The sequence below is a fragment of the Siphateles boraxobius genome, unplaced genomic scaffold (genome assembly GCF_051911475.1).
Source record: "Siphateles boraxobius isolate OS27281-9 unplaced genomic scaffold, OSU_SipBor_1 46, whole genome shotgun sequence".
Classification (NCBI taxonomy): Eukaryota; Metazoa; Chordata; class Actinopteri; order Cypriniformes; family Leuciscidae; genus Siphateles; species Siphateles boraxobius.
In genome coordinates, this window is record NW_027509097.1 from 11,648,887 (window position 1) to 11,676,375 (window position 27,489).

Genomic DNA, 27,489 nt, shown 5'->3' on the forward strand with positions numbered 1-27,489 from the left:
TACCTGTCCCAGAGCCACCGGGCTGTCCCGCTCAGGGAGAAACCCCCATCCCACCTTCAAATAGGGGGCTGCCTTGGGCACTGTGCCCATTGCATATATGAGGGTTGTAAAACTGCAGTATGTGTGTGTCTTTGCAGCCGCAGCGAATATTTGCCTTTGCACTGTGAGTTTTGCCTGAGTCCATTTGTTCAGCTTATCAGGATGTCCTCTGGTGAGAGAGCATTGTGTTGCAGTCATTGTTCATTGAGTTCAATAACAGTGCCAATGCTGATGGACAGGAGAATAGATTCCACCGCAGGCATTTAGGACCCTGCATTTGTTTGAGCGTTCACTGTTAATGAGCTAAGTATCTTAGTTAGATGTTTTCCAACCGGTGCTACAGGGATGAGCTTGTCCAAGCGAATGAGTAGTGTGAGACTCCACAAAATGTTATGTTTTGAAGAAGTTGGCATAAATCTGTTCAAATGGCTGTGTTGCAAAAGGCAGTGAGCTGTCTGTACATACAGCTTTTATGAATGTTCAAATGTCCACAGTGTTTTAAAACCTTGTGAGCTCACCTACCTAGATAACATTTTTGGGCCCATTTGAAAACTCACTGTTCAAAATCTAATGAGCTTCTACTTGCGCTACCGTTTAAAGTTTGGCATCAGCAAGATTTTATTTTATTGGAAAGGAGGTAGTACTCTTGTTCAGCAAGGATGCATTAAACTGATCAAAGTGTCAGTTAAGACATTAATTATGTTTTAAAAGATTTTTATTTCTAATAAATAATGTTCTCTTGGACCTTTCTATTGATCAAAGAATACTGGATGGTTTCTACAAAATTACTAGGCAGCACTGTTTTTAACATTGATAATAATAAGAAATGTGTCTTGAGCACCATATTAGAATGATTTCTGAAGTATCATGTGACACTGAAGACTGGAGTAATGACTGCTGGAAATTCAGCTTTGCCATCCCATTAATAAATTACATTTTAAAATATATTAAAATAGAAAACAGTTATTTTAAATTGTAAATAATTTACAGTATTACTGTATTTTTGGTCAAAGAAATGCAGCTGTGGTGATACTTATTTTTTAAAACATAAAAAAAAATCTTACTTAAACATTAAGATCTTACTAAACATAATTGGTAGTGTTGTATTTTGGACGTTATTGAAAATTTCCATTAGCTGTTTTAAAGTCTAATGAGCTGCCTACCTGGAAAACTTTTTTTTTGGAATTATTGGAAATGTTTCAATATCAGCTGCTTAAAAGTCTAGTGAACTGCCTACTTTTGAACATTTGCTGTGTTTCAAAACGTACTGAGCTACCCATTTAGACTGAATTGGTAGGCACACTAGAACATTTTCTTAGCTTTTTTTGGACATTCAAATCTGTTAAAACACTATCTGTTAAAAAAATAGCTTCCTACTTACTATTTTTGGGTATCATAAGACACATTTTTAAATACTAGTGAACGGCTGCCTAAACATTTTTAAAAGGACCGTTTGAATTTTCCCTCTTTATTCTGCTATAACGTCAGCCATTTTGAATGACTATTTTGTTAAAAATTTGCTAAATAAATAAACTAGTATTGCATTAACTTAAAGCTTAAACAGATAGTGAGCTGCCTATTTAGACTGCATTGTTGACATTATCACACACATGTTGGCATGTTTGCTGTCCTTCAAAACCTGCTGATTTACGTAGCTAGACGCATTGTTGACCATCATATACAAAAATACTTTCTAAGGACTAAGTAGGCAAGTCACTAGGTTTTGAAACCGCCTGTGTGTTTGTTTATAGATTTATCCTAACAGAGTCTGTGATTGGTTGTATTGCAGTGTAATGTTTTTTACAGTACAGTATGTCAGCTCTCCTCTCTTGATGTGTATTTTCTCTCTCCACAGTGAGCGGGCAGGTTGCCGAAAGCTGTTGTGTGCGGTAGCGTTTCTTAGTTGCATCAGTTTCTCTTTCTTACTTTGAGGTGCTGTTTCCCTTTGTGGTTTCAGAGCATCTTCGCCCAGTTCCAGTTCAGCAGTGAAAAGGTGCTCCCATCGGACGCTCTGCGCAGTGCTCTGGCCAAAACCTTCCAAGACGAGCAGCGCTTCCAGCTGGGCATCATGGACGACGCGGCTGAGTGTTTTGTAAGACTTCTGTTTTTATACCCATCTCACCGCTTTATTCACTATCTCCTAATAAGTTACTTTTCTATTTTTGCTGACACAGTGATCAGCTATACCTGTTTTACCTCCTCTGTTCTCATCCCTTTGTCTCTCTATCTCAGGCATTTCTTCTTCTCACCTCTCCTCAACCCTACTTTCGTCTCTCCTCTCGTCACCTCTCCCAGTTCTGTCTATTTCTGTTCCTCTCTTGGATTTTGTCAACCCTTGATCTTAGATTCCAGAGATGTTAGTGGTTGGATTTCAAGCACTGCTGCTTGTGCACATCCTGTCTGGTTTAAAGAGTGGTAGAAATGGAAACATGGAGTCTGAGCAGCGTAGGGAAAATAACTCAGAAGAAAGGCTTTTTGTAATATTCATATATTTCTGAAAAAGATATGTTTTGGCGATGTGCATGGCAGAACATGTTGTCGTATTTTTGATAAGTGAATTTGAATCTAAATGTCTGGCTGATAAGATTATCTTAGAATGCAATGAGACTTTAAATAAAACCATCTGAAGTTGATCTATATTTAACTGTGAATTAAGGGATGGTTTTATTTCTCTCTATTGTTGGGAGATAGCTTTTGTCTTACATGATTTTGTGACATGATCTTATGTCAATTCTTTCTGTGAACTTTGGTTAGCTATGTTCCACGATCTAGTGAACTGCACTGTTTTTTAACATCTCGACATGAACGATGTTTTGTCAGCACTGTAGAGTGTTAACAAAAAGTACATGCAGACTTATATTTGAAGATATTGCACTAGATAAAAATATCAAAACAAGTGACAATAGACTTTTTTTCAAAAATTGACTTTGCAATTCTGAGACATTTTGCAATGACTTTTAACCACCTGGAGATTTTAATGAATGTGTTGTGTAAAGCCAATTTCCCCAAGCAGAGTAGCCAAAGTTTTAGTTCATCACATGAACTATGATATTTTTCTAGGATCATTTGACAACCAAATCCTTTTGTCATCATTTGGAACATTATATCTGTTTTAAAACATGAAATGCTTAAAAAGAATGTTTTATTTCTTTAAAACAAATGGCACTTATAACGCACCAAAAATTCTTACATTTTTAATTGTCAAAAAAATGTTTTGGGGGGCCACTGTATCCTTCTTGGATGAGGTAATACTAGAATGCGTTGTGACAAGCTCAGTAAAAATGGCCCAATTAATATAATTTATTCAGCACTTCAGAGTAATTTGATCAAATTAAAAGTGACTATTTCATGCAGTATGTTTGCTTTATGTGTTTTATTTGCTCTTTGAGCATGACGATTAGCTTAGCCACATGCTAGCCCCAGACTAACTTGAAATATTCTGTGAGTGGTAATGGAAGAGCCTCACTTGCGTTTCATTTGACAAACATTAATGGAGGCGCTACAAATGAAGCAGTTTCAAGTCATTCTCTTTAAAGCATCTATTTCAGTATTTCGGCTTCATTGGTTTACATTTTTTTATTTCTTTTTATTAATTATTTTTATTTTCAATGCATGTTTTTAATTTAGTTTAGTTTTGTGTCCTTTATCATTCTCAGTTTTAGTTAAGTTTCTTAAATTTCAAGTTTTATAATGTACCATGTATCAAATTTTTTTTATTTCATTTAGTTTTGCGGTTTTAGTTTTTCCTAGTTATGTTAGTTGCTATGTTTATTCAAGGTAGCAAAAATGTTTTCATTTAGTTTTTATTGTAGTTGTTTTAACAATAATAACACTGCTTCAAGCTAGATGTTTTCTTGCATTCAAAAACAGTTTGACGTTATAATATATACTTTATATACCATAATACCTTAGAAAAGGTTCATATGGAACACATTGTATGTAAGGTTGGCCTATGTAGACTTTTGAAAAATAACTGTTTTTTAAGTAGACATTTAGATGTATGGCTGTGAAGTTCATGGGCTTTACAGGCATATGACAGCAGGAGTTGGCAGACATATGAATAGGCCCTGCTGTTGCTTTAGAGGAGCTCGGATGGGATCATTAAGGATGTGGAAGCTTTCTATAAGGTCCTCCTGTACTCCCCAACCCACTCCTCTAATCCCCAGACCTGATTATTTGGCCGCAGCTGATTAAGGACCATAGATTGTGTTTATCTCACATTTATGTCCTTAAAGGACACACCGCATGAGCATCAATACAGATAATTGCTTTTAAGCAAATAAGCAATTGAACGATCATTCACGGGCGAGTGGCTGAGCTGTCCAATCAAGATAGCTCACCGAGAGACCCTGTGATTGGCTCCATCTTAAATACCCATTTATATTCAGCCAGTACTGTCTATGTCAGGGTTTTTTTCCTCCATAGATGTGTGCAGCTGTGCTTACTCATAAGGTCACAAAGGCAGCATCATCAAAGTGTTATTTAGCTCAATTAGCACCTCGTCTGCAGTTCGGTAACAAAGGTCTGTTTCTGTCGCGGGCTCGTTATTTTTAGCCGAGGATCTGTTGAATGGAACTGCCATGATTTCTCCCATTTGTTTGACTGGCGCATTTGCGAGGCAGATGCAGGCACGGGGCCAAAGCGCTCGTTGTGCCATCCGTCTCCACTTTTAGACGCCAACCCCTCTCCTCACGTGCACCAGACGACAGGCAGTACATTAGCGAAATGCCAACTCTTCATTTCTGCCTCGCTCCTCTGCACATCTGCACCTCTGCATAAATAGCTGCGTTATTATCTGAGCCGGAAATGAAACGCTCCATACACTAATGATTTGTTGTGTGATACTCAATGAGAAGTGTCTAGCGGCGGGCATGATATTTTTCAGAGTGAAAAATTAGTTTGAATGCAATGTGTGAAGAGTCTTTAATAACTCTGAGTTCACCGAGCTCGGAAATAGTGTTGAGATGTAGCTACTGTAACTAGTAGCAACAGTACTTACTTGACTGTATTTTTTAAATGTGAGACAGTAGCTTGACTGTTTCAAAACCATGTAGATTTCTGCAAGAGTAGTATTTTTTTATGATACAGTGCAGAAAGCTTTGTAACTGAGTGAAATTGCTAAGTTGTCCCAATTATTCTTGTTTTAAAGCTCCAGTAGGTAGCTTTTGTAAACAAATATTTGTTAAAACTGTCCTGAAATTCCTGACAGTAGAATATGAGACAGATAATCTGTGAAAAAATCAAGCTCCTCTGGCTCCTCCCTGTGGTCCTATAGCCATTTGCAGAAATACACCGCTCCCGGTCAGAAACAACCAATCAGAGCCAGGAGGAATGTCTTAGCAGTGTCAATAACGCTCGTGTACGCGCGGATCACCCCTCTCTTGCACAGCGCGAGCGCGTACCGTCGTTCGTGACTCTCCTGTTCAAACTCGTTCATCCAAATGAACTAATCTTTTTTCAAGTCATTTCGTTCATTCAACGAACGAAATGACTCGAAAAAAGATTTGTTCATTTTGAACGAGTCTTTTTCGGAGTCATTTCGTTCATTCAACGAACGAAATGACTCGAAAAAAGATTTGTTCATTTTGATGAACGAGTTCGAACAGGATCACGAACGTGCATCACAGAACAGAGCAAGGCGAGCATTTGTGCTTATAAAACTTAAAGTTTTTTATTTATTTTTGAAATGACCGATTGTTTCGCTAGATAAGACCCTTATTCATCGTCTGGTATCGTTTAAAGCCCTTTGAAGCTGCACTGAAACTGTCATTTGGTCCTTGAAACGTTAGTGTCCTATTGAAGTCCATTATATGGAGAAAAAGCCTGGAATGTTTTTATCAAAAACCTTAATTTCTTTTCGACTGAAGAAAGAAAGACATGGACATCTTGCATGACATGGGGGTGAGTAAATTATCAGCAAAAGTTTTTTTAAAAGTGAACTAATCCTTTAACGTTATCTTACTAGCTATTTATAACTTATAGAAAGAGTGCAACGTTAGAAAGTTAGCTGCTACATGTATTGCAAAATACATAATGATTTGAGGACCAAGTTTGTAGTCAAAGTATGGGCAGGCCATAGTCAATGTAAAGCATATTGTTGATGTTTCGTCCCTATTAGTGAATGTTCCATAACTGTTTATAATCTGGCATCATCGGTGGTCCTGCTTACTAGCCTGCGCGTTCACGGCAGGCTCCACTGTGGGGGAGGAGCTGTGGAGGGAGGGCTGTAGCGTAGCAGAGAGCAAGGGGGTTGGACCTGTAAGTTGTGCTTGTTCAAATTTTCAGGCTAAGTCAACATTTTCTCAAAACTCCCTACTGCTGCTTTAATTAACAATATATATTTCAAATCTAAAAAAGGGTTTTTTTCATGAAATGTTTTACCAGCTTGTGCTTTATTAATTTTTTTCACAATACATTTCACTTGGTTTTGATATTTTGCTATGTATTGCAAATTCCAAAGAAATTCATATTCTTAAGAGTGACTGCAGTGTCTGAAAACCTTTTGGAACCACTGTATCCTTTGAGAAATACAAGAATGCATGGCAAAATTCCCATCCAAGATTAATACATTTTATTCAATAGCTGTGTTGTTATTGTTATCTAAAACTAAACTATAAGAAAATTAAATAAAGCATAAATAAATAATAATTATACTTATATCTTAAAGGGATAGTTCACCCAAAAATGAAACTTCTGTCAGTATTTACTCACCCTCATGTTGTTCCAACCCCGTAAGACCTTATTTCATCTTCGGAACACGAATTAAGATATTTTTGATAAATTGTCTCAGGTTACGACTGTAACCTATGTTCCCTGAGAACAGGGAACGAGACAATACGTCAACGACGCTATGGGGAACGCCTCAGGCGTGACAGGTGTCTGAAATCACTATCAAATCACGTCAATCATATTGACCGGCGACAGCCCGTGAATCATTAGCGTGAATGATTAACGTGCGACCTGGAAGTATAAAGGGGCGCCTTGCAAACATGACAAATCACCTTATCGTCTGAAGGGACTGTACGGTAGGCAAGCCCCGAGGCATGGCAGGGAGACGTATTGTCTCGTTCCCTGTTCTCAGGGAACATAGGTTACAGTCGTAACCCGAGACGTTCCCTTTCGAAGGGAACTCAACAATACGTCAACGACGCTATGGGGAACGATATACCAACGCCGCCATGCTAAGGGGAGTGCATGCCAAGTGGCAGTGACAACTGTCAGAACCAGCAACTTCAAATGAAACGCTAGAACCACTCACCCTCAGGTCACACTGGGCTGTCAGTGACAGCATTCCCTACGGTCATAGCCCAAGCTACAGCCTCACAGAAAAACCTTCATAAACATGGTTAAATGAAAGGTCTACCTGGGCCGGCTCCGGGCCTGGAACCTCAGCTTCCAATTAGAAGGGGTCCCTTCTAGGGAATGTGGCTAGGGAACCCAAGGGAACCCCAGCCAGTCACTATTCAGGGGAACGTACTCACCCCGAAATGCCACCAGGACGGCCTGACCTGGCGCCAGTACATAGACACTTAGTCTGGCCAAATCCTGTCTGTCTGAAGACAGAGCCTCTGGACAAATGCCTTAAGTAAGGCATCCAACCCGAGGGACTGCGAAGCTGGCAGTGAACCACTCGGCCCGGATCTCAGAGACGGGATATCCCGGAGAGTATGACTCAGCATAGTGCTTTCCGACCCTTGCTAGCGAGGGGAGTTTCTCTACTCGATCCACGGATCAACCCAGTGTCTGTGTTTCAAAACACTGAGGAGGCCTGTGAAGGCCTAAGGGCTGATCTAACTGGGAGGCCTCACGAGAGGCCTACGACCGTCTGACCAGACTCAGGAAGCCGCATGCTCATAGAGACCCTCGTGAGGGGAGCACAAGGTCTGCCTGGTAGGCAAACCAGGCTGTAGGCAGAAAAGGTTCCGGGAGGGAACCTTTAGCAGAGAATGAACACTTTAGCGAGCCAGGGCGCAAGCTCGCCTTCAGCAGCTGCCTATTAAGGCTAGCTGAAACTGATAGCAAGAGACCACTAGCTTCATAAACCCAGCACCACTAGGGAGCGTTACAGGGAGGCCCGGAGAGGCCTACTACCTGATAGCAACGTAAGTGGGAATTCACCTTTAGGGAGGCACGTGAGGCCTACTACCTGATAACTACAGTACGTGGGAACTCACCTTCAGGGAGGCCCGGTGAGGCCTGCTACCCTACGACCACAGTATGTGGGGAGCTCACCTTCAGGGAGGCCCGGAGAGGCCTACTACCTGGTAACCACAAACTGTTGGAACTCACCTTCAGGGAGGCCTGGTGAGGCCTACTACCGACCGTTCTCAATCAAGGAGGCCTGGAGGAGCCTACTACCTGATAACCCCAGTATGTGAGATGCTCACCTTCAGAGAGGCCAAGAGAGGCCCACTACCTGATAACCACAGTACGTGGGAACTCCTCCTTCAGGGAGGCCCGGTGAGGCCTGCTACCTTACAACCACAGTATGTGGGGAGCTCACCTTCAGGGAGGCCTGGTGAGGCCTACTACCTGGTCACCACTATCTGTGGGAACTCACCTTCAGGGAGGCCTGGTGAGGCCTACTACCTGACCGTTCTCATTCAAGGAGGCCTGGAGGAGCCTACTACCTGATAATCACAGCATGTGGGAACTCACCTTCAGGGAGGCCTGGTGAGGCCTACTACCTGACAGCCAAAATATTTGGGAGCCCACATCCAGGGAGGCCCAGAGCGGCCTACTACCTGACAGCCACAATATTTGGGAGCTCACATTCAGGGAGGCCCAGAGAGGCCTACTACCTGATAGCCAACGTAAGTGGGAATTCGCCTTCAGGGCGGCCGGGTGAGGCCTACTACCTGATAACCATCTTAAGTGGGAATTCACCTTCAGGGAGGCCTGAGTGGCATACTACCTGATAACCACTGGTAGCTTTGAGCCCTGAGTCCGGGTGAAAGTATAAGGTGGCCTGCTAAGGCCAGCCAGCTGGGGACTCGCCTATCAGGGAGGCCTGGTCGGGCCTACTAGCTAATAGCAAGTCATAATCTGCCATAAAGTACACTGTTGGAAACCATACTACACAGCATAATTCACTAATGGGCTTCCAGTAGCGCTATAAGGTATGTCCCACAATGTTGGGACTCACCTCCGAGGAGGCCTGTTTAAGGCCTACTACCCATCAGTGAGTCAACTGCCCGAACCACCAAGGCCAACCACGTAAAGTGAGCTGGCCTACAGTGCCCTCTGGGGGGCTGTCCAATCAAGGAGGCCTGCTGAGGCCTACTACCTAATGGCGCAGCCTTCGTTGGCAGAAAAACTGTTTACACAGCGCCTACAGCATCCTGGTGCCTAATCACATTGCCCATGGCAGTGTACTCCGCAAGAAAGCTAGCACCCTTAAAACAAGGGGAGTACAACATACGCCACTCTGCCTCAACGGAGGCCCCAGTTAGTCAGGGGCCTACCATCTATGCATGGGCGTCAGCTCAGGGCAATGCTCTGGCTTCAGGGGAGCGTACTTCGACCAAAGAAGAAGTGAAGCTTACTTCATACTCGACCCGAGCCATAGTGGTGCGAGGTGGGATAAAACAGAACTGGGAGTGAAGTGCTCAGACCTACCCTGTATCACAGGGGAATACTCACACCTCACCCTGAGGTTACCAGGGTGCGGGCCTGCCAGCGGCTCTAGGGGTGACAGAAATGTATCTGTGCCCAACCTAGGGGAGTGGGGCTTGAATGAAAGCCAACCACCTACAACCTAGCGCTCGAGCAGTAGCTCAGCGAGGTGAGTGAAGCCTAAACTGGCGGCCTAAATCCGTAGGCCAGTTCTGGATGGCAGGGTCGGGCAGGAAACCCAGTCTTCTTCGTGAAGCGAAAGACGGCCTAACCCTGCTCAATAAAGACATATATACCACGGAGGCCTGTTTGAGGCCTACCATGTCCTTACAAACCATCCTCAGCACCACGCTGCATTACTCTAGTCACCCCAGAATGCAGAGAAGGGGGCGGGCCTTGGCCTAACGACTCCCACGGGAGGAGGCTGTTTATACAGGGATGCTAGAAACCAACATTCACACAGTGAAGGGTCAGAGGAAGAAATGCTAAAATTTTTAGCAGAGCGCCTCTATTATCCCTGGCACAGCCTAGGCCAGCTACAGAGGCGGCCCTGGTGAGGGCCAGCCTGCAAGCATAGATCTATCTGAGGGCTCGGAGGAGCCACAGCCTTACTAAAGAATATAGTCTGTATTATTCCATACAAAGGGCTGCAGAATCGCTCAGCCTAATGAAAACCCAAACAGAGCTCAAGGGGCGACATACTCAGGAAGAAGTCAAACGGACCTGTGGGCCGGACATAAGATCTATCTGAAGCTCTAGCGTCAGTCAACACTCTAAGTAAAACAATTTAAAGAGAGAGACCAACCACTCTACCCTGAGGTGGCTAGCAGCCCGAAGGCAAACACAGTTACCGTTCTGGCCACCTAACGGGGAACTTCAGGGCCCTGATAATCCAATAAAGTTCTCTTACCTTATTACCTTGACATGACCCCATGACTCTATACAGGGAACGAGGTCTGTAAAGAGAAATATGTTATTTTTTAATCACAAAAAATACTCTTTGAAAAGACCAGCAGCTCACCTGCGGCGTGCAAAGTGAAGACTCGCCACATAGTTCTTTACAAACCTGGGATCCGCCACTTTACATGCCTGAAAGGGGCGTTTCCACTAACCAAGCCTAGGTGGGCCATAGAACATAGTTCTCATCATAGGCCCATCCCCAGGCCTGATGTTATGAACGCCTGGGGGTCAGAAGAGAGAGGGCAGATTTCGTGACCCTCCGGGGAGGTTATCCATTACCGACGCTGTGTGCGTTTGCGCTGGATAACCTCCCTCAAATCTCTTCTGTTGCGGGAGTCACGCCTTCTCTGCGACCTGCTCCTCAAGGGAGGGGGCGCACGAGAGGCGACACTGGCTCGCTGACCCTGCCTACGGTCCTCAGACCGTGAAGGGCCAGGCTCTCCCGCTTGCCGGGGTACGGACGCGGATCTCAGCGGTATACAAGTTTTAAATGCTGCTGAGCGCGCCTTCGCCTCCCTGAACTTCCCCACCACCGCCTCTACGGAGGTGCCGAAGAGTTCGGAAGGCGAAACCGGCGAATCGAGGAGAAAGGCTTTTTCTTTCTCCCCGATGTCGGCTAGATTTAACCACAGATGCCTCTCCGTGGCCACCATCGCCGCCATCGACCGTCCGATCGAGGCAGCGGTTTGCTTGGTGGCCCGGAGAGCCAGATCTGTGGTGCGGCGCAGCTCAGCCACCGCCTCAGGGGACATCCCTGCCCCCTGGTCGAGATCCCCCAGCAGGTCTGCCTGGTACGCCTGTAATACTGCCATGGTGTGCAGTGCAGCACCGGCCTGACCTGCTGCCGTGTATGCTCTGCCATTCAAACGAGCCGTTGTTTTTAGCGGTTTGGATGGCAGGGTTGGAGCTTTCAATGTCGCTGCCCGCCCAGACACGAGATAGTTCGCGAACGTCTCGTCAATGGGCGGCATTGACACGTACCCATGCTCTCCGATCCCCTCGACATCAGCGAAACTGGCCCACTGATGTCGGTGAATACGGGCAGAGTATGGGCTCTTCCATGCCCTCTCGATCTCCGTGTGAAGATCAGGAAGGAATGGAAGGCTCACCTGAGCTGGTGGTGTATGGCCGGGGAGAAACCGATCGTCGAGCCTACCGCGAGCGATCTCTCCTCTAGCGCGCTGCCAAGGCAGCTGCAGCCTATTGACAGCGCGCTCCATCACATCCACCAGCTCTGCATACGCGGGGCAGGATGGCTGAGGAGGTTCAGGATCTACCTGATCATAAACCTCCTCAGCCATCTCCTGCGCGTCCTGAAGAGCATCAACTGCAGGTACAGTCGGTGAGTAATCTTCCCCATCGACCTGCAGTTCGCCCTCGTCAGCCGTCGAATCATCTGAGAGGTTAACAACCCTCACGAGGCGATCAACGAGCTCCATCTGGGAGCCCCATGATTTAAGTCGCCGCTCGGCCTCGGCACGAGCGGGACCCGCGCCGTGAGGTCCAGACGCTGAACCCCCTTCACTCGAGAAGAGGGCCAGACGAGAGCGGAGCGTTTTAAGAGAAAAACGCTCGCAGTTAGCACAGAGGGCTCCCTCGAGAACCTCCCGTGCGTGCTCTTCACTCAAGCAAAAAACGCACAGCTCGTGTGTGTCGGCCGGTGTCAGAAACCTCGGACACGGGTCGGCACACTTACGAAAACAATCTGCCTTAGCTGTGCGTTTCATCTTTCTCTTACCCTCGTATACTTGAATAGCGTTTCAAACAAACAGTCCCTGAAGACGATGAGATGATTTGTCATGTTTGCAAGGCGCCCCTTTATACTTCCAGGTCGCACGTTAATCATTCACGCTAATGATTCACGGGCTGTCGCCGGTCAATATGATTGACGTGATTTGATAGTGATTTCAGACACCTGTCACGCCTGAGGCGTTCCCCATAGCGTCGTTGACGTATTGTTGAGTTCCCTTCGAAAGGGAACTGAGAGCTGGATCATTCCTCCATACTAGTCCATAGGCTTCTTGAGGGATTGAACTTGCAGGCGCGCTTGTGTTTTGGGGTGCTTATATAGTTTCCTGGTCGATGACGTCACCCGCCTATGACTTTCCGTCTCGCCATTGGACTGATTTCATACGTGCTTCATGACGCACTCACGCAGGGGCGTTCCCAAAGCATTGTCACGCAGTGTCTCGTTCCCTTCAGGGAACTATGGTTACATACGTAACCACAGACGTTTTAAGTTGAAGTACTGAAATGGAATAAAAATAAATCTAAATAGAAATATTTTAAAAAATGAATAAAAAATAACAAAAGCACATAATAAAATTACTTAAATTTAAATGAAAACTGAAATTACTTAAATAAAAACTAATTCAAAATGTTTATAAAAATCTTATAATAGCAAACAAATAACACGAAAAAAAAACACTGTTCAGTAGTTTTAAAGTAGTTATATTAAAAATTACTTTTAATGCAATATATGTATATATTTTATTAAGTATAATTCTTATATATGTATTATATATAAGAATAAAGTTCTCAAAACCACATGCTACCACTCAAAATAGTTAGTTAAATGGTGCTATTAGAATGTTATGTTGATAGTTACATAAACTAGGGAGTTTTAAAATCATATTAGTTGTATTTAGTGTTCATATTTTTGTATATTTCATTTTTGTCACCTTTATTATTTCTGTTAGATCTGATTGCAAAAAAAGCATGTTGTAGTTATATATCAAACAAATTGTTGCCTTAAATAGATTCAATGAATCTTCTTTTCCTTAGGAACTTATAGTGTAACTAAATACTTTTTCAGATTAGCAGCTTGAATATAGGAGAACTGTTTTGAGGAAAATGGAGTAGCATGTAGTTTCTCCAGCACTGGTGGTTATACGGGTCTTGCAGGCGTGGTCCGTGCTGTTAGTGAGATGAAAGGAAGGGAACGAGAGATTTGATGTATGGTCTTATTCACCTCTCTCACTTTCTCTCCCACTCTCTCATTCACCCTGTATTTCTTTGTCCTTTGTCAGGAACTTGCAGTGTAATCGATTGATTTTAAATTTGTTCAGCCAGGGAATCAGAAGGACTCTTATGAAAAATAGATGTGTTGTTCTCACTTGATCAGATTAACATGAAGTGAGTGCTGACAGAGAAAAATGAATACAAGAGCTGGACCACACAACTCACTCTCTGACACACACAACTCACTCTCTGACACACACACAAACATCCGTTCAAAGATGCCTCACTGTTTAAATGCTGTAAGAATACCCAACATTATACTGCACTGGCACTAAACATCTTGTTCAATAATTGTTTATCAAAGCAGGATCAAATAAACGAGAAAGACACGCACGCACGCACGCACGCACGCACGCACGCACGCACGCACGCACGCACGCACGCACGCACGCACACACACACACACACACACACACACACACACACACAGTTACTAGAAAGGTTTATCCAACCACTCAGTGTTTGTTTTCTCTAGGAGAATCTCCTGATGCGGATCCACTTCCACATCTCAGATGAGACCAAGGAGGATATCTGCACAGCCAAGCACTGCATCCCACATCAGAAGTTTGCCATGACACTTTTCGAACAGGTTGGTGAGGGACATTATGTATTTCTTTATTGTCCGTTTTATGTGGTTCCTAACATTTGTTCTATGTATGTTTTTTTTTGTCTCTTCCAGTGTGTTTGTAATAAATGTGGAGCCACGTCGGATCCTCTCCCTTTCATTCAGATGGTGCACTACATCTCCACCACTTCTCTCTGGTAAGCGGAGGACCATGGTGGCATATGTTTTTTGCTCCTAGAAAGTATTTAGCCATGTTCTAAAACGTATACTGAAGTTACTCACTGCATATCATTCTAAAAACCTTATTAGTGACTGATTTGTAATGCCTTACATAGGCAGTAACTAAAATAACGACTCATTTTCAATGTTAGCATGTTGTTAAGCTGATGATACAATACAAAACAATTTTTAAAAAGAATTTAATACTTTAATTCAGCAAAGATGCATTAAATTGATCAAAAGTGACAGTAAAGATATTTATAATATTTCTGTTCGTTTGAACATTCTATTCATCAAAACAAAATGTATCACCATTTTATATCACCAAGAATATTAGACAGCACAATAATGTTTATAATAAGAAATCTTTCTTTGGCACTAAATCAGCATATTAGAGCATATGACTGCTGAAAATTCAGCTTTGCTATCATGGGAATGAATTACATTTTCAAATAGAAAACGGTTACCTTAAATTGTAATAATATTGCTTAATCTTGTTTTGCTGTACTTTTGATCAAATAAATGCAGCCTTGTATTCGTTTTAAAGGGCTTGGCATAATGCATTTAACCAAATGCACCCCCAATATTGTCATCTTTGTGAAGGATGTCTAAATTGGGTAAAATGAGATTAAGTAAAACAAATTGCACCATTTGCGTTGAAAGCGTAGCTATGATTCCTTAAAATGCTGTCTACGTACTGTAGGTCTATATTATATTATACTAACATATTAGCTCACTATTTTTTGAAACAGAGCCATTGATTAGCCGTTTAGACTTAAACACTTTAAGTTGCGACCATCTGTAGCTCTCAGCAGACTTATGCTTGGAGGGGAGTGGTTAAGGATGCTCTACCTAGGCCGTCAAACTGATGTCCTCAGAGAAGAATCACCATTTCAGAGAGGATGTCAATTTTCTGATTTTGACCAAAGATTATAAAGACAAATTTTTTCTGTGGATTAACTTGCACAGATTAATCACGATTTATATACTTAATGTGATCTAACAAACTAAATAGGGTCAATGTTGATTTCATGCAGACTGGAGCGGCTTGAGGTTTACATGAAACGGAAGTTGCAATAGACCTTTCTTCCTTATTGTGAAGTATATCCGAGTGAAACGGCTTTTCGAACAAAAAACTGTAGGGCAGGCCTTGATTTTGTCCATTGGAAATTGATTGGATCATCCCTTATAGAACAAAATATATGGGAATATACTGCAAAATATAATGCGATATATTACATAATACATTTCCATATATGGGAAACTAGTGCTTTTTATGGTCTTTTATATTTTTAATTTAAAAATGTTTTCTGGTATGTGTGAGTTTTTGGGGTTACCATTGTGTTGAAGAGTAGAGCCTGTGGTTTGATTGACGCATGGCCGAAAATCATTAATACTACAATTACTATATTTTATAAGTAATAACTGTGCACTCCTCAGTACAGAGATAGTTTCTTGGCTAAAAAAATGAGTACATGCAGGTGTGCTTGTGCTATTGTCAACTAGCTTAAAAATATATTACAACTTATAATGTAAATAATTAAAAAGAATAAGAAATATATTACATTATAAATATCTCTATACATGTGTGTTTATGTTGCATGAGTAAATATATCTGCAATATATTATGTGAAGTACCACATCTGATCACTTATACATCTATATATTATGAAGTATATTACTGAATATAAAATTACATACATTATGATATATTAGTAAATATATTGTCACATATTTTTCATTATATGAAAATCGGCAATTCCTTATGTATTATTCAATATATTGTAATATATTAACACAACATAACTTGCCCCGCCCTCACGCCATCAAACATGTCATCAGAGAAGAGAAGAGATGTTGTTACAATGGAAGTTATTTTGATTAAAAATTATGAGGGCACATAAATAAAATAAATAATAGAGTGCACTGATAAATAATTTTCAATAAATACTGCAATATATGCCATAAAAAAACAAAAACAATGCTGACTTGTGGTGACTTTAAGCATCTTACTCAAGATCCTAATGCTAATAGCACCCTTGTCAATCCGACAACCTTCAGTTGCCACCACAGATTTTGAACCGGAAAAAAAGATCTGTGGCCATACCGCCAACTGTCCTGCACTACAAATGATGGATACTCTTGCGGTTGAGACTTAGTGGGGTGTGTGTAAGCCGTTTAGTGCTGGAAACGGACAATTGTGGCTCTTTTGTCACTTTGATGTTGAGAGTGGGTTTCGATTTACACATCAGACTGGAAACTGAAGGTATGGGAGCAATCCACAGTGTTTATCGGGTAAGTGGCCACCAGCTCCAGCTTAATGCTAAAGCCGACCTGCTAGGCTGGAATGAGGCTCTGTATCACAGGTTATTAGCTTTCATCGTACATATCAGACCCGTGAGGGCCATCTGCTAGAGCTATGTACAGGAAACGTGCGCTCCGCAAACCCCTCCCTCATGACCTATTCTCCCACTCTAGTGTATGAATTGTTACACACACATGCAAGCTTCATCTGCCATATTTTACGTCTTTTCCTCTTTCTATCCATCCCCATGCCCTTATATTCCCACATATAAAACCCACATATATGTGCACACACCTACTCTTAACTCTTCCTGAAACGTTCTTGCCTGCTGTACAGTATTTCATTCTGAGAGCTTCACAACACATCTGATGTTTAGACCTCGATAAGACCATTTCTCCAATAAGGAAGTAGACCGCTAAGGACACGGATAGGACATTACACATCAATCCCTGTGGAATCTTGTCCCCAGCACACTCTTTAGGACATCCGAAAGAATCATGCTATTATGCCATCTGAGCTTTCCAACACGATTCAGAATTTCACTTTCTTGTTTTGATATGCATTGCCAAATGATGGAATACCCACTATTCCAGGGCCTCATTTATTAAGATATCCTCTTAAGATGTCAATCAAGAAAATCCTGTTGTCATTTGTGCGCAGTGAAATCTGGGTTAGGGTAGGCCGCGAAAGGTCCATCTGTTGTATCCTTCATTGCCTGGGAAACGAAGGATGCATTTCGAGGCCAATTGGGACAGAGCTAATATCACTGAGCATGTAGGTCAGGGTCTTCAATGATACAGGAAGCACTTTTATCAACATAAATCATGCAAAGTTGGATGTTAAAATCACATGAAAGACACTCAACGATCTGTTGCGACCAGAGCATGCGAGCGGTAATATTTCGCCTGGAGCTGAAAGCGCCTTTCTGAAGTTTCTGCTCCACTCGCTTACATTTACATTTAATCATTTAGCACATGCTTTTATCCAAAACGACTTACAACTGAGGAGAGCAATAGAAGCGATCAGATCAGCAAGATGGCAAAGTATACAAGTGCTGTAACAAGTCTCAGTTAGTCTAGTACAGTTAAATCATGTTTCATCAAGTTTTTGTTTATTTTATTTTTTTATCAGAAAAACAAATAGAATAGAACAGGCAAGTGCTAGTATTAACTAGTCAGGTGCTGGCGAAAAATGAAAATGGCTAAAGACTCAGCTGTACGAATTGAGATCAGTCCAGGAAAAGGTCCATGAGAGTAATTTTGTGCCTCTTTGGGATGGCACAACGAGGCGTCGTTCACTTGCAGAATGCAAGTTTCTGGAGGGCACATAAGTCTGAACTATATTGGTGCAGAACCAGTGGTTGTCTTGTAGGCAAACATCAGTGCCTTGAATTTGATGCGAGCGGCTATTGGCAGCCAGTGCAAACTGATGAAGAGAGGTGTGACGTGGGCTTTCTTCGGCTCGTTGAAGACCACCCTCACTGCTGCATTCTGGATCAGTTGCAAAGGCTTGATAGTACAAGAGAGCTAAGAGAGAATTACAATAGTCCAGTCTGGATAGAACGAGATGTTTTGTATAAATGGATAGAACATGATTTTGTATAAAGGAAATCTGCAGGACCGGGCCGTTGTAATAATATGGTCTGTGAAGCTTAGCTGATCATCAATCACAACTCCAAGATTCTTGGCTGTCCTGGAAGGAGTTATGGTTGACGCAGCTGAATGGAGAAGTTGTGCTGAAGTGTTGGGATGGCCGAGACCACAAGCAGCTCTGTCTTAGCTAGGTTGAGTTGAAAGTGATGGTCCTTCCATCCAGCAATAAATGTCTGTCAGGCAGGCTGAGATGCGAGCAGCTACCGTCAGATCATCTGGCTGGAATGAGAGGTAGAATTGTGTTTCATCAGTGTAGTAGTGATAAGAAAAGCCATGTTTCTGTATGACAGATCCTAGTGATGACATGTAGATGGAGAGAGTAGTGGTCCAAGCACTGATCCTTGAGGAACCCCAGTAGCAAGAAGTTGTGACTTAGAGACCTCGCCCCTCCAAGACACCTTGAAGGACCAGATTCAACTGGTTGTTGTCAAGAAGGTTGTTCTGTGCGAGAAACATGGAAAGTTGGTTAAAAAAACTGGGGGTAGGGCAAAGGAGAGAAGAGAAGGTTTTGAAGAGTGTGCGGGAGTCAGAACAATTGCTAATTTTGTTGTGTTAGAATGTCGTTTTAGCAGTGGAGACATTTGCAGAGAAGGAAGAGAGGAGATATTGATACAAGCTAAGGTCAGTAGAATTTTTGGATTTGCGCCACTTCCTCTATGCGGCCCTGAGCCTAGAGTGATGTTCGCGGAGAACATCAGACAGCCAGGGGGCAGAGGGGGTGGCACTGGCTGGTCTGGATAAAGGGCGGCAAAAGTTGTCTAAAACAAAGAGCGCTTAGTGCGCTCAGGGCCATTTGCTCAACCCAGAATGCCCTTTGTGAAATGCTGGTGTGAGAAGATGTAAGAAATAAGCTGTAGGTCTAAGGTTATGGAGGTTATATAGTTTTAATGAAGTTGCAAATCGTATACGTAAATACACAGCAAACATCAAGGTTAAGAATGAAAGAGAAGAATTGAAAAGGAGGGTGTAGTTAGAAAAGATACATTTTGTGATACACTCACAGCAAAGTTCTTTTTCGTTCTTTGCTTCCGTTCTTTGCTTAAGTTTGAAAAACCTACCTTTGCAGTGATATACTGTTAAAGGACATCCCGCTCCACTTCGCTCACATGCCCTGGTGACAGGCTGGGGAAAATAAACAGATCTTAAACATTCTTCAATGATTTCTGTATCAGATATGAAAGAATCAATTCTTCAGGGTAGCGTTGCACCAGCCATTTCTACATTTTTACTTAAATTAGAACGTAAAGGCCACACTAGAGGCTTAGTAATTACTAGCTAGTTTGTTACGCTGTACTTTATTCAGGTGCACCATTAGTTCTTAAGGCAGAATGTAGCTAGTAGATCGTAAGCGCTCCATAAAGTAAGATGAAGACGCATAATATGATGTTTAACCTCAATGATCCAATAGCAGCCTTCAAAAACAAAATTCAGTTTAACCTTGATTCTAACTTCTTTTGCCTCATGTAAATAACGGAAAATAAGTTCATATTAAAATGTGACTACTTAATCATGAATATGTATTTGTTATTAAAAAGGATCAATAAATAAAAAAATACTAATGCAAATACCTTATGACTGATTTTATTTGACATTCACAACGGTGTTGAAAAGCCGCTAACAAAATAATTAATTCACATAATGTTCTCTCTTAAAATGTAAGTTAGTGTAAATGTCAGCATTATCATATATGTCTAAAGTATTAAAGTCTTTTGGGTAAAACAACAGCTTATTGATGCAATTCAGTCAGTCTGCTATTTTTGTAATGTAGGGAGAAGGATGACCCAAAAGCGAGATGCAGCAATACAATCCCTTTATTAACAGAAAAGATACTGTCCAGAGGATGCGAACAGAAATCCACTGTATAAATGTAAACGAGAGTTCTCCAACGGAGAAGGCTTGGCAGAATGAAATAAAGATCCTCCGTATAGAAAGCAAAGCGATCTCGGTGACAGCAAACACCGATGCGGCGCCACACAGCCCAGGTACTCACAGGAGGTCAGATCACAGCAGATGGTGAAGAGCAGGAACTGGACGGGTACTCTGTAACAAGCACAGCTTAGTCGCAAATGCAGAGAGGTAAAATAACATCCAGAGGCGGACAGGACAAGACAGGAACGAGAGGTTAGTTCTCTGTAGTCTGATACGCATTACACTTGAAATAATCTGGCAACGAGATGGGGAAAAACAGGGCTACAAGAAGCAGAAATAATTAGAGAAAGAGAGAACAGGTGAGGAAAGGGTGACAAGATAACGAGTAGAGAGTGGAACCAGCTGGGGGTGATGAGAGAGAGGTGTGTGCGTAATGAATGAGAGAGATGTGGCAATCAGCGAGTGTGTATGTGTATGTGCGTCTCCAAAAGAGGGAGACAGAGAAAAGGGAGAAAGAGAGCCAGAATCATGACAATTTTATTCCTACCACTATTCCTGGTCGGTAGCTTCTGTAAATATTTTGTTTATGCGTAGATTTAGGCTTTAACTAAGTTTAATGGTGCAATTCAAAACTACATAGTATTACGTAAGTTGTATCTTAGTGCCCCTTTACAGCAAAACTAGGCTAAGTTGTAACTTTTGAACAGCTGGTGCAAACGGCCCCAGGTCTGAATGCACATGCAGAGTTAATCGCTAAATACTCATCAACCTTTACGATTTCACACACAGTTTGCTGGCTTTTCATTGCACACATGCATAAACAAGCAGCCTCTGTCCTCTCTTAGGTCCGCACAAACACACTCTTACTCCACAGTAAATCGTGGGCTTTGCCACATGGCCGTACGTGAATAAATTATAGTACAATGTGTTCCTTCACTTCTGGATGCAAGTACCCCTGTACAGCTTTGAATTCTCACACAACGGGCTTTAATATGAACACACGCACTCTCAGTGGGAAGCCACGTCCACCTGCATACACAAACACACACCAGAAAACAAAGAATACGCAATATGCTCAAAATCCTAACTCAAGCGTTTTTCATCCAGAAACAAAGCTGTTAAACCAGGCTCACACATATAATGGAAAACAATGGAACCCGTAGGAAATATTTATTTCTCTCTTTTCTGAAACAGATTGGACAGATTTATCTGTATTGAGAGGCTCGAATTTGAACTTATGTACAGTTTCTACACTATAAACCAGGCATCTACCTCTGTACGGCACATTTGGGTTTCGTCTTCCAAATGAAATGCATATTAAACTTGTTATCATGTACATAATTTTATTCAAGGTTTGTTGTTATTGTCAGCCAGGTTGCATTTACATAGAATTGTACTGGTGTTATTGGCACAGCATACTTTTTAATTAAGCATAAATAGATTACTAACTCCATGGAAACCTGAGTAAAACACACACACACACACACACACACACACACACACACACACACACACACACACACACACACACACACACACACACACACACACACACACACACACACACACACACACACACACACACACACACACACACACACACACACACACACACACACACACACAGTGGTGGTGGTGGTTAACTTTAGACACCAGAATAGATCATACAATTTCAGTAACTTCACATAGTTTGTAAATCCATAAATTAGGCAAATCGTCTGTATTACCATCCTGAGTCTCCCTGCAAATGGTAATTTTTTAAGATTTATGCCTTTGATAGCTTATATAGATGGATAAATATGCAGGGAACATTCAAGAACAGAAAAAAGATGATGCCATCAGCCCTCTTAACAGCTTTGTTAATGTGTTGAATATGATGAGCGGTAATCTGAGATTATAAACACGGCATGCTAAACAATGTGAAGAGCGATTCAAGGTCAAATTGGCTATTTTCAAATCTTAACAATTTAATTGCAAAGAGAGGAGTAAGTTTACTGTGGAAAAAGTATGTATTAAATGTAATTCTCAGTATGACCGTCATTTCCAAGTAAAGCACTGAATAATGCTGAAAGTAAGACAGTGAAAGAAAGGGTAGACCTGTCTGTCTGATCTAAATTAGTGTCTGCGTATAGGTTGTATTTAGCCCTTAAGGGGCTGTCTTGGCAAATTTCCTCCATGCGGACATGCTGACAGACGGTTCATGTGTGCAGATATGCTGCATGTCAAATGGATGCTATCACGCTTAGCTTAAGGAAACATTAGCCAGTAAAGTACGCTGATTTCTGTGCAGGCCTGCGGCTCTTGTCCTGATGGAGACCATGTGGAGATAGAACAGAGATCGAGTGCTGCTACATTAGTTTCTGATGTCTTCCAGGGAATAGTGATCTACTGACGATATATAACATCTGTGTACTGTAGACTTTGTAAGGTTTTTGAGCGGATGAAATAATGGTGTACGTGTAACACTGAGTATTATTATTCTTTCCGTTATAGTTCAAAGTTCAACATTAATGTATGTAAAATTGTGTGCATTTCCCATCAGTTGTGTTAACACTGGTGCTTGAGGACACATCTGTCTCTTATGCCCTCTGCTGCAGTAACCAAGCTGTGCGAATGCTGGAATGTAAGGAGAAGCCCACACCCGACATGTTTGGAGAGCTTCTCCGCAACGCCAGCACCATGGGCGACCTGCGAAACTGTCCGGTGAGAACAGGCATATACATCTATCTACCTACTAATTACAGTCTATGTCAGCGTTAACCAATTGTTTTTTCTAATAGTTTAATGGTGTTTCATTTGAAGAATTTGAGTAATCAGTGATAGGCCATCTACAAATCAGTGTTCAACACTTGAGAAAGTGAAACATGGTCAGTGTAATTGCTAACTCAAGGAACTGGGATGGCTAACCAGAGAAATGTTGAGAGGAGATGAAGTCAATATGACAAGAGAACAATGAAAATGCATGGCCTCTTAAAGCTTAATTTTTTTTTAAATTATTAATTGAATAATTAATTATTATTCAGTAATTATTTTCTCGCTGTTTTAATTTGTGTTAAGAAAGACATTGTGGGAATCTCAAACATATGGAGGACTAGGTGCAGGTTTGCCAGGTCTGGATAACAAAACCTGTCCAATTGCTAATCAAAACTAGCCCAATTGAGTTCCAGGGAGGGGTCCCCCGGTAACCATCTAGTTCCAGGGGGTAGTTGCTAGTTTCTAGTTGCTTTTCATCCATGTGCTAAGTGCTTTTCTTTGTTGTTGTTTTTTTCTCCCTTGTTTTTTAAAATTTGACATTGGATGGTTCACTCTTAGAGGCAATCAGTTTTTAGCTCTTTTTTTTTTCTTTTCAAGAGCCACCCCACATGCCACTTAATATGCAATTTAAAATATGCATTAAAAATATGTTTTATTTACTGCTGTAATGTTGAACATTTTTAGACATTAATTAAATAAACTGGTTTAAATGTCAAATTTATTTATCATTAAAATGATGTATTACTTCATTTGATTATATTTTAAAACATGACTTAGATATCTTTAAATATGTCTATTAATTAGCCAGTTTTAAAAGTTATTTATTTCCATTTGTGTTGATAATTGATAGCGTATTCCTTTATTTTTTAATTTTTTAAAGTCAGCATAAAGAAGAAGAATACAGAATATATTTACAGCATACAGAAGTTGCGATAGTCTTTTCTTCCTATATCCTAATGAAACTGTGGTGTGGGACTTGATTTTGTCCACTGGGAATTGATTGGATCTTTGGATCGTTGTGATTGCTGCAATCTCATTGTAACGGTCACCAGCTGGAGTGCCCTTGAGAGCCACCAGAGGGCACTCCAGATAAGACTATTATCACTCACAAACTACATTTCCCATAACTCACTGCCCGGACTTACCATCACTGATCACATTCACCTGTACCTCATTCACTGATTGCATTCACCTGTGTCTCATCCTGTTTGTCTGTCTATTTATACCAGGTTCATTCATTCACTCACCGCGAAGTCTTGTTTTAGTGTCACACTGCAATTCTGAGCATTCTCCCCGTTTTCTTGTCTCTTGGTCTTTTTGGATTTCTTGCCTGTTTTGGATTACTCTTTTGCCTCTGACCCCTGCCTGCTTTGTGTGTTTGTTTGTACGGACTGCCTGTCTGTGTTTGACCTTGCCTGTTTTGGATTACCCCTTAATAAAACTGCATTTGGATTCTCCACCTTCGTGTCTCGGAGCAGTTTCGTGACACTCATGTGTGACAGCATGTCCCGCCAGTAAACACATCATCAGAGAAGAGATGTTGCTGCAAGAGAGAGAGGATTTTACTCGGATTAAAGATTATGAGGGCACATGAATTAAAAAAAATATGTCACAGACAAATCATTTATAATAAATACTGCAATATTCCATAAAAAACAATAATTATTAATTTTGAATTTAAATGTCACCCCCAGTTGTCCATACAAGCACAACTATATTGGAAGTTGGTTACCTGTGGGCAATGGTCACATTTACAGTTTAGCACATTAGCTTGACCAGTGTGTAATATTGTCTTGTAATATAGCCTAATTTTTTCACTATTAAATCAAATCCCATTGGATAAAATTAAGTCATGCCTACTTTATTTCAATAATGTTGCCTAGTTTGATTTTGTTTTTGCCTAATAACTTGATCTTCACCGAAAGTGTAATCGTTTTTCAAGCCACCCAGACACTCATTTATGCTCTGCTGTTCCCATGGAACCATACAGGCCAGCTGTTTTTCACCCGAGAGGGTCTTTTGCTCACTACTCCTATGTTCTCAACAGACGAAAGACTCCCAACACAAAAACACACACACACACACACACACACACACACACACACACACACACACACACACACACACACACACACACACACAGTCCTGCCCTATTACACACCAGCTGCTGATCAGCTCTTACCACACACTGTGCACCCTCACCCCGCCACAGGAGGCGGCTGATTTCATCATCCTAAACACACTCCAGCATCATTCAGCATGCTTATGGAGAAACCCATGTCAGCGGCTGAGTCTACACCATACCAAATCAACAAAATGAGTCCAAATGAATTTGAGCTGAAATCCACGCCTTCATTTCCAGTGATTTTCAATTGGTTGATTCCCTGAATTGACTTTATGGAAATACAACTGAGATCAAGGTATTTTGTAACGTCACTGCTCTTTAGAAGCTTAGTCGTCTGGCCCTGAAAGCATGTGTTTGTCTGGATTCCCAGCACTTGGCAGGACTGACCGTGGAGCCGAGGCTAACAATGATCTCTAATGGGACACTGTGTGTCTGTCCCAAAGCTCAGCAGTGCTGCCGCTGCTGGTTGTTCATTGGCTGCCCCGCTTCTGTGTTTGTCTGTGATGGAGCGACTGAGGCGGAGAGAAAGAGAGAGGACGGTTCTGAGAACTGGGCCCTTTGTTTAATCCCTTCCTGCCCAGATCTGGTGCCAGCCTGGTGCCGCCCTGCTGACGGCTCCACAAAGGCAGTGCTCGGATAGGTTTTTGTATGTTAAAGGAAGAGGTCAGGCTGGCAGTGGTGCTTGTCGCCAGAGCCTTTCTCCATGCCTGTTTCCGTATACTGCTGCCAAAAGTGCTCGGCAGAGGGCGGTGACTCAAAAAGCACAGCGAGAACATTGGGTGCTGAACATAAGGCCCTGCTGGACCGTGTTGCACTGTTTGAAGCGGTCTTTCATCTCTCCTTCACCTTGTCTCTCTCACATAAATGCACATTCCATAATTCATATGGAATTGGTCAAAGCAGTTAAAATGTGGCCTATTGAAAAAAAAGATTTTTTTAACTCTTCACTTTTTGGTTTGAGGTGGTTCTTGTAAAGAGTAACCGCAAATATGAACACCAACATTTTTGAATTTTTTTTTTCTTCAAATTGTTCAGCCGTAAAAGGATTTCACATTCAAAGTCTTAATAGTAAAAAGTATTTTTCCGCTCTTTTTTTAATTATTGATTTTTTTTTTAATCCCAATCATTCTAGAATGAGACTATTCAAGTAATCTCGTGAAACTCTATGTATTCATATCGCTATAAATCGCAGAAAAAAGTGCTTAATATCGTGCAGCCATAATCAAGATGCCCTACTTTTTTGTCTCATCATTTTAGAGTAACTGTGGCGAAATGTTGCGGATTCGGCGGGTCCTGATGAACTGCCCGGAGATCATCAGCATCGGCCTGGTGTGGGACTCAGACCACTCTGATCTAGCTGAAGACGTCATCCACAGCCTGGGCACGTGCCTGCGGTTGGGTGATGTAAGACTCATGCATGCACGGACAACACACTATTGCTTTTCCTTTTTGTCGCCACCTTAACGCAGTAACCTTGAGCTTCCAGCTCCCCTTCTCTTATGCAAAGCCCAGGACAAAAGGAGGAAACACAGTGTACTCTTTGTCACATTCAATATATCCATATAGCCCCACTAGTGTAACAGTGTTCTCACGTACTTCACACCAGGTTTATGTGCCATTCTGAATTGAATCTGTGTCAAAATTATTAATGTAGCACACAGGACACAGAATTTGAATTTAGGTGAATAAAGAATAAATGGAGTATTGCATATGGAGTAATGGCTGCCTAAAATTTAGGTTTTCCAATTCAGGAATAAATTACCTTTTAAAATATATCCGAATAGAAAACAATTGTAATCATATTTCACATTTTCACAGTTTAGAACAAATAAATGCAGCCTTGGTGAGCATAAGAGGCTTCTTTCAAAGACTTCAAAATTACTGATTATTTTCTATATCTATATAAAATGATGATGTTATTTATTATTATATTTAACAAATTAACATTAATGTATACATTACACATGTATAATATTATTATTGATGTTATATTATTGATATTATTATATTTAATAAAGTGTTATCATTATTATGAATAGGAACACTTAAATAACATTTTGATGTGATTGTTTATTTTTATAAGGTTGCATTTTGTGCCATTTGGTATAAAGAGGTAAAATTATATTTGATATAATATAAAAAATGTTAAACTAATGAAATTATTCTGTTGTGTGACTTGAGTCACTTGTGAGTTTTTTTATTGCAATTCAATGAATTTTTTCTTGTCATTGCAATCCAAATTACATCAGTTACATCCAACTTAACATCCTGTATTTTTGTGACCAATTCCATTCAAATTCACACTCATGAATTGAAAGGGATCTAATTCTTAAATATTTTTAGATGCTGTTTTTCATTGAACCTT

The 27,489-nt window shown here is 41.5% G+C and overlaps 1 protein-coding gene across 6 annotated transcripts in view; it reads left to right on the plus strand.

Moving 5' to 3' along the window:
- The window catches only part of usp54b (ubiquitin specific peptidase 54b), a 144,371-nt gene that overhangs the window by 94,531 nt on the left and 22,351 nt on the right, over positions 1 to 27,489 (plus strand). For 5 of the 6 annotated variants that reach the window (XM_077200784.1, XM_077200787.1, XM_077200785.1 and 2 more), the window contains 5 exons: positions 1,997 to 2,131; positions 14,111 to 14,224; positions 14,315 to 14,397; positions 22,843 to 22,948; positions 26,382 to 26,528. In XM_077200784.1, the coding sequence (XP_077056899.1) occupies positions 1,997 to 2,131; positions 14,111 to 14,224; positions 14,315 to 14,397; positions 22,843 to 22,948; positions 26,382 to 26,528 (585 nt within the window). Of the gene's footprint in view, positions 1 to 1,996; positions 2,132 to 14,110; positions 14,225 to 14,314; positions 14,398 to 22,565; positions 22,699 to 22,842; positions 22,949 to 26,381; positions 26,529 to 27,489 lie in introns of those variants that run through there. The other variant, XM_077200788.1, reaches the window with a different exon arrangement.